The sequence below is a fragment of the Prionailurus viverrinus genome, chromosome B4 (genome assembly GCF_022837055.1).
Source record: "Prionailurus viverrinus isolate Anna chromosome B4, UM_Priviv_1.0, whole genome shotgun sequence".
NCBI classification, from domain to species: Eukaryota; Metazoa; Chordata; class Mammalia; order Carnivora; family Felidae; genus Prionailurus; species Prionailurus viverrinus.
Genome location: NC_062567.1, coordinates 78,447,174 through 78,455,059, shown reverse-complemented (window position 1 = coordinate 78,455,059; position 7,886 = coordinate 78,447,174). Strand labels below are relative to the sequence as shown.

The 7,886-nt window shown below is 34.0% G+C and overlaps 1 protein-coding gene across 1 annotated transcript; it reads left to right on the top strand.

Annotated features, from left to right (window-relative positions):
• The first annotated feature begins 4,123 nt into the window (after positions 1-4,123).
• Positions 4,124-5,062, top strand: LOC125170411 (olfactory receptor 6C75-like). Its single transcript, XM_047867024.1, has one exon. The coding sequence runs from the start codon at positions 4,124-4,126 to the stop codon at positions 5,060-5,062; it is 939 nt and encodes a 312-aa protein (XP_047722980.1).
• The last annotated feature ends 2,824 nt before the right edge of the window (positions 5,063-7,886 follow it).

The following is a 7,886-nucleotide window of genomic DNA, read 5'->3' as shown; positions in this document are numbered from 1 at the left end:
CCTTTGCTGTGCAGAAACTTTTTATTTTGATGAGGTCCCAGTAGTTCATTTTTACTTTTGTTACCCTTGCCTCCGGAGACATGTTGAGTAAGAAGTTGCTGCAGGCAAGATCAAAGAGGTTTTTGCCTGCTTTCTCCTCGAGGATTTTGATAGCTTCCTGCCTTACATTGAGGTCTTTCATCCATTTTTAGTTTATTTTTGTGTATGGTGTAAGAAACTGGTCCAGGTTCATTCTTCTGCATGTTTTCCCAGCACCACTTGCTGAAGAGACTGTCTTTATTCCATTGGTAAAATCAAAACCACAATGAGATACCACCTTACACCTGTCAGAATGGCTAACATTAACAACTCAGGCAACAACAGATGTTGGCAAGGATGCAGAGAAAGAGGATCTCTTTTGCATTGTTGGTGGCAATGCAAGCTGGTGCAGCCACTCTGGAAAACAGTACGAGGTTCCTCGAAAAAGTAAAAATAAAAAAAAAATAAAAAAATAAAATAAAATAAAATAAAATAAAATAAAAATAAAATAAATAAAATAAATAAATAAATAAAAATAAATAAATAAAAATAAATAAATAAAAAATTAAAAAAATAAATAAAAATAAATAAATAAATTTAAAAAAAAAAAGGGGGCGCCTGGGTGGTGCAGTCGGTTAAGCGTCCGACTTCAGCCAGGTCACGATCTCGTGGTCCGTGAGTTCGAGCCCCGCGTCGGGCTCTGGGCTGATGGCTCGGAGCCTGGAGCCTATTTCCGATTCTGTGTCTCCCTCTCTCTCTGCCCCTCCCCCGTTCATGCTCTGTCTCTCTCTGTCCCAAAAATAAATAAAAAACGTTGAAAAAAAAAAGAAAAAGTAAAAATAGAACTACCCTATGACCCAGCAATTGCACTACTAGGCATTTATCTACCGGATACAGGTGTGCTGTTTTGAAGGGACACCTGGACCCGCATGTTTATAACAGCACTATCAACAATAGCCAAAGTACGGAAAGAGCCCAAATGTCCATTGATGGATGAATGGATAAAGAAGATGTGGTATATATATATATATATATATATATATATATATATATAATGGAGTATTACTCAGCAATCAAAAAGAATGAAATCTTGCCATTTGCAACTACGTGGATGGGACTGGAGGGTATTACGCTAAATCAAATTAGTCAGTCAAAGAAAGACAAAAATCATCTGGCTTCACTCATATGAGAACTTTAAGAGACAAAACAGATGGACATAAGGGAAGGGAAACAAAATAATATAAAAACAGGGAAGGGAACAAAACAGAAGAGACTCATAAATATGGAGAACAAACTGAGGGTGGCTGAGGGGGTTGTGGGAGGGGGGATGAGCTAAATGGGTAAGGGCCATTAAGGAATCTACTCCTGAAATCATTGTTGCACTATATGCTAACTAATTTGGATGTAAATTTTAAAAAAGAAAAAAGAAAATTAAAAAAAAAGAAAGAGCTTCCACAAATTTGTTATAAAAAAAAAAAATCAAATGATTGTATATATTTTTCTGTTCTGCTTTCAGGCCACTCTCACCTAAATATTATATTCTAAATTGGGTACTAATTTGGACTATAGTTTAATGCTGGTGTCCTGAGAACACCAATCACTATAGTACCTTTTGTCTATTCATTCAACTAATCCCCCTGAGTCTATTAGGAATGGAGCAGATAAAATTATGGCTAGCCTGAATAACATTACTAAGATCACATCATTTTGTCCACTAAGGTTGGAAAGACAATACATTAGCTTTTATTTCAACTACAACTTATTTCATTTTAAGTATCAAGATAATGATAAATAGTAACAGGTAGGATCTTCTAAGACCTCAGCTCCTTAGAGAAATTGAGGTTGATGTACAGAAATAGGTTAATGTATACCCTTTTATTAACACAGTAGAGGAGCTCTTGAAATTATTCTTTACGATCATTATTTTGAATATTTGGTTACAAATATGAAATGACAGAGGAGAAACAGATTGCAAAAATCTTTGAAAAATCCCAAAGCACTTACATTTAAACAAATTAAAGAAGCCATTAAAAATACCATTGATTAAACCAATGATATTTACCATAAAAGTAAGTATGCCTTTAAATTTTTCTTTCAGGATTATATTTTTGCTTTTATAGTATATGTTTACACTTTTTACAAGTATTCTTAATTAATGCACGATGCTTTATATGAATCAAATTAAACTGCACAATTTATATGAAATATGTAAATAAAGAAAAATTTAAAACTACTATAATTTAATAGTTTTATGCAACATTTTTATTGTAACATTGATATTTTGTGATTGATAGAATTACATGACTTTGGTGTTCTTAGCTAGCTATCTTTAGTTATTTTTTTAACAATAATCTTTTTAATTTAAAAATTTTTTAAAGATTTTACTTTTTAAGTAATTTCTACATCCAACGTGAGGCTCGAAGTTACAACCCCAAGATCAAGAGTCACATGCTGTACCGACTGAACTCGGCAGGTGCCCCAATAATCATTTTAATATAGTCAATTTCAGGACACAAAATGTATTATTTTTCTGCAAGATTCAAAACAATTTAATTGACATATCTTAACACTGAGCAGATATACCTTATGTTTTAGTTTTATACAATGTGAATTTATACATAGTAAAAGTTAGCATCTGTCAAGTAAAGGCAGAAGCCAAAAAAATGCAAATCTTATGACCACAAAGAAGAGGACAGACAATGAAAAGTAGGAATTATTTTCTCCCAGCAATTATGTAGGTAAAAGATTTTAGTAAGTTCATTAACATATTAAGTTAATTGGCTAATCCTCAGAAAATGTCATTCATTTTGACAGCTCTGAAACTTCTGCAGGACATAGAAAACAGATAAGATGGTATAGGTGTAGACAGGCTGTCTGGACAGTAAGTATTTTTTTTTCTTTTAAATTTTTATTTAATTTATTTTTTTAATTTACATCCAAGTTAGTTGGCATATAGTGCAACAATGATTTCAGGAGTAGATCCCTTAATGCCCCTTACCCATTTAGCCCATCCCCCCTCCCAGAACCCCGCCAGTAACCTTCTGTTTGTTCTCCACATTTAAGTCTCTTATGTTTTTGGAAAGTAAGTATTTTTAAAAATGATCTTAGATGACAGCACATTTAAAGCTTTTGTGGAAAATAATAACTTTAAACAGGAAAAACAAACAAATCCTGAGCGATACCCAGAATTGTATTAGAAACAAAATAGAAGAAAAAATAGTAATAATCTTTGCCTCCCAAAACTTAGCTTAATGTTTGACTATTCCCTTTTATCACCCCTCAAGAAAAGAATAAGCAATGTGTGGATCGGTGTTAAGTTATTTTAAAAAAAAGTAAGAACACTTACAGCTTACAAAAATAAAATCAGGTCTTAAAGAAAAATCCTGCTTTATATGTCAGAGATTCCTTATAGGTAGGCAATAAATGAAAAAAATATATAAGAAAAACATATTAATCTTAGACAAGACCATTATAACCAATTAGTAATTAAAATTAGAATGCCTTTTGGCATAGCCATTGGAATTAGATTGGGGCTACCCTCCCATCTATTAAATATTTCTGGATTCTGTATACTGTTATCAGAGACACATTATTCTACCAGATGGGCAAGGGAGTGGTCTCTGTGGATTGTAAAAGTTTGAATGGGAAAAAAGAAAGAAATGTTTATTCAAAAGAGAAAAAAATTAAAGATGTGAAGAGGAACGCAACAACAAAAAATACCTTCAAAGAGTACTGTGGTATGCTGGGAGTAAACTCATAATCTTATATGAGGAGGTTTTAATCTCAGAGGTTTTAATTTCCCTTTTTTTCTTGTTTTCAGGAATATATTGAAACATTCAGAGGACAGATTTATATTGAGATATGTGAAAATAAAATGAAAGCAATATAGAAACAATGAATCAATATATCACATAATAAAGAAATGTTAAAAGTATTTTGTTTCTTTTTAGTACAAAGTCATTTTCTTCTAAAAGTGAAAGACAGCAATGATTTTTTTTAACATGTGTGTGTGTATGTGTTTGAGTTTCTTTTATGATGTAATAATTTATATTTTTCATCTATTTTTCAGCTAAAACAAGAAATACCATCATAAAGAAGGAAAATAATGAGAAATTACACAGCAGTAACAGAATTTATTCTTCTCGGATTGACAAATGACCCACAATGGCAGGTTGTACTTTTCGTATTTCTTCTTGCTACCTACATGCTTAGTGTGACTGGGAACCTGATCATTATCATTCTCACACTTTCAGATCCCCACTTAAAGACTCCAATGTATTTCTTCCTTCGAAACTTCTCATTCCTAGAATTATCATTCACATCTGTCTGTATCCCCAGATTCCTTGTCACTATAGTGACGGGAAACAGAACTATTTCCTACAATGACTGTGTGGCTCAGTTGTTTTTCTTCATCCTGTTGGGGGTGACAGAATTTTACCTTCTGGCTGCCATGTCCTATGACCGTTACGTGGCCATCTGCAAGCCTCTCCATTACATGACCATCATGAATCACAGAGTCTGCATACTCCTTGTCTTTAGCTCATGGCTTGCAGGATTCCTGATCATCTTTCCACCAGTAATTCTGCTGCAGAAGTTGGAGTTCTGTGCCTCCAATGTAATTGATCATTTTATCTGCGACTCTTCTCCGATTCTACAGCTTTCCTGTACAAACACTCGCTTTTTAGAACTCATGGCATTTATTTTAGCAGTGGTAACACTTATGGTCACCTTAACACTAGTTATGCTCTCCTATACGTACATCATCCGGACAATTCTGAAAATTCCTTCCAAGAGTCAAAGGAAAAAAGCCTTTTCCACTTGTTCCTCACACATGATAGTGGTCTCCCTCTCTTATGGAAGCTGCATCTTCATGTACATTAAGCCTTCTGCAAGGGAAAGGGTGACTTTAAACAAAGGGGTAGCTGTCATCATTACCTCAGTTGCTCCTCTCCTGAATCCTTTCATATATTCACTAAGGAATCAGCAGGTAAAGCAAGCCTTCAAGAACATGGTCCAGAGAATGGTCTTTTCTTTATATAAATGAATGGGATTATGCAAAAAATATATACATACCCCTGAAAGCAAAACTGAATGAAAAACTCTCTGGATTTTCCCCCATAAATTCTTTAAACACCCCATTTCATTCTTTCAGTTAGACATTTTTATATATTGTCAATATCTTTTTCTTATTAGCCTGAAAGCTGGGTCCTATGTATTTTATGTTCTAGGGAAAATGGCCAGTCTTCCCCGGTGTAGCTAAATTTTAGATGTCAATAATATTTATTATTTCTCCTATCAAAGCAAGTAGGTTATAAATTTGTACAAAAATGCAAATGGCTATACTACAGGAGGTTTACTAAAACTACATACAAATATAAAATTTATATTATGTGAAATAAGTAAAAATGTGTCTCAGTCAGTATCCCTAAATTTTCTTCTTCTTGTTACCAAGAAAAGAATATCTTTCACTGAAGTTTTCCCTATTTCTGCCAGTAATATTTAAAAAGGGAAACCATGGTCTATAAAAGCAAATTTAGGGGCGCCTGGGTGGCGCTGTTGGTTGGGGGTCCGACTTCAGCCAGGTCACGATCTCGCGCTCCGGGAGTTCGAGCCCCGCGTCAGGCTCTGGGCTGATGGCTCAGAGCCTGGAGCCTGTTTCCGCTTCTGTGTCTCCCTCTCTCTCTGCCCCTCCCCTGTTCGTGCTCTGTCTCTCCCTGTCCCAAAAATAAATAAACGTTGGGAAAAAAAAAATTTTAAGCAAATTTAAAAATTCATTTTTATATCAGATTCTTTCAATTGATACAAAAATGGTCTTTGCTACCAACATGGAGAAAAGAGAAAACTTAGCATCTCAAACACTGTGAGCTGTAGACTTCAGAGACTGTCTTGGAAATGATGACATATGACCCATTTACACCTTAGCTGTCCTTTATTTGCAAATCTACATACTGTGTTTATCTGTCCATTGCCTCTTTCACAGCAGGCTCTCCCTCCCACATCCATGTCCAAAAAAAAAAAAAAGGCTCTCGCAGGTAACTGTAAAAAATGTGTCCAAGCCTGGTTCCTATACTCAATGAGCCCCTCAGCTCCAATGTTTCACTAACAAGGGTGTTTGTGTTGGGACCATAGTTATGAGTCTAACTACATACTGGGTAAGTGGATTTGACTTTGGTTTCTTGATTTCCGGCTTGGTCTGATATATAGGTTAATGTAAAGACTTCTACCATACATAGTCTCTAAGTAGAGACTTTTCCTTCCTAATTGCTTATAGATGAGACTCTCTGTGAGCACTCATCTATTTCTTACCACTGTACTTTCATGGAATGAGTTACATTGTTTTTTCAAACAGTCTTAACACAATACTATCATGAAGTGAAAATTAACTGATTTTATTTGATTATAAATTATTTATTGGATAAATTTGTAAAGACATGAAGCTATACAAGTTTGCCCTTATAAGACTATACTAAGTAAGCAGAAATGCAAAAGTGAAACACAGGAATGTGGAAAAACAACACGCAAATGTTAACTAAACAAATATATATTATATGTGTGGTAAGTATAATAGAAGCTAAGTAGGAAGACAGCAGAGAGAAAGGGGAATAGAAGAGGGTAAAGGAAAGTTCATCCTCTTGATTGACAAAAACCTCTCCAAAGAAGTTGATTCTAACATTCACATTGTCAGTAAGATAAGAAAATCCCTACAAATCTTTCCAAAACAAATATTATATGCTTTAAATTGAAATAATATTTAGAAGTATTATTAAATTATGAACTTTTTGTTGCAAATGTAATTTTGGTGAGAAATGTATCAGGTATACATATACCTGAGGTCATGTTTTTAGAAGCTTTCAAAAGTATATATGCCCATATTTTATGCTCACACTGAAATATTTCAAAAACACTTTTCCTTTCTTTAAGTTTTTATTGAAATTCCAGTTAGTTAACATGCAGTGTAATATTAGTTTCAGGTATGCGATATAGTGATTGAACACTTCCATAAGTCACCTGGTGCACATCACAGGTGCCCTCCTTAATCCCCATCACCTATTTTATCCATCCCTCACCCACCTCCCCTCTGGTAATCATCAGTTTTGTTTTCTTATGGTTAAAAGTCTGTATCTTGGTTTGCATCTCTTTCTCTCTCTGATTTTCCCTTTGCTCGTTTGGTTTGCTATTAAATTTCATATATGAGTGACTTCATTTGATATTGGTCTTTCTTTGACTGACACTTACCATAATACTCCCTAGCTCCATCCACATTGTTGCAAATAGCAAGATTTTATCCTTTTTTATGACTGAACAGTATTCCACTGGATATATGTGTGTGTGTATGTATATATATGTATAAATATGTATATTTGTGGTTACAGAAAAAATAGTCATTTATTTTCACTGGTAAGTTAACATTTTGAGAGTTAATTCTGATAAACAAAGTTAAATGAGGAGAAGGGAAGAGACAGATAAAAAGCCTGGGGAGGAAATGCCTACCTAAGAGTACAAAAAGAATGTCTAGTTTTGCTGTGAATAAGGATTTTGGTTGGATACCCAAGTAAAATTAACTGCCATTTGAAATATCAGAGAATATTGGACAAAGCATGGTCTGCTTTTTCCCATTATGTAACCAAGTATATTATTCTCCAGAATTCCACGTGAAAAGAATACTAGAAACTATGTATTAGCTAGAAATGTGACTAGATTTTATAGCATATTCAATCGCTTAAATTTTCTTGCTTTTGTTTTTACTAGGGAGATGATAAAAAGACATTTAGATATTATCTTAACTAATTCACTGATTTCATAGTTGAGTGCTCTATTGATTTGCTCCATTTTTAATAAGGGGTGAGCACTCTGTGTTGAGAGTAATG

What these genes read in the sequence shown, in the direction of transcription:
- LOC125170411 (XM_047867024.1), top strand. Translation starts at nt 4,124, where the DNA reads ATGAGAAATTACACAGCAGTAACAGAATTTATTCTTCTCGGATTGACA.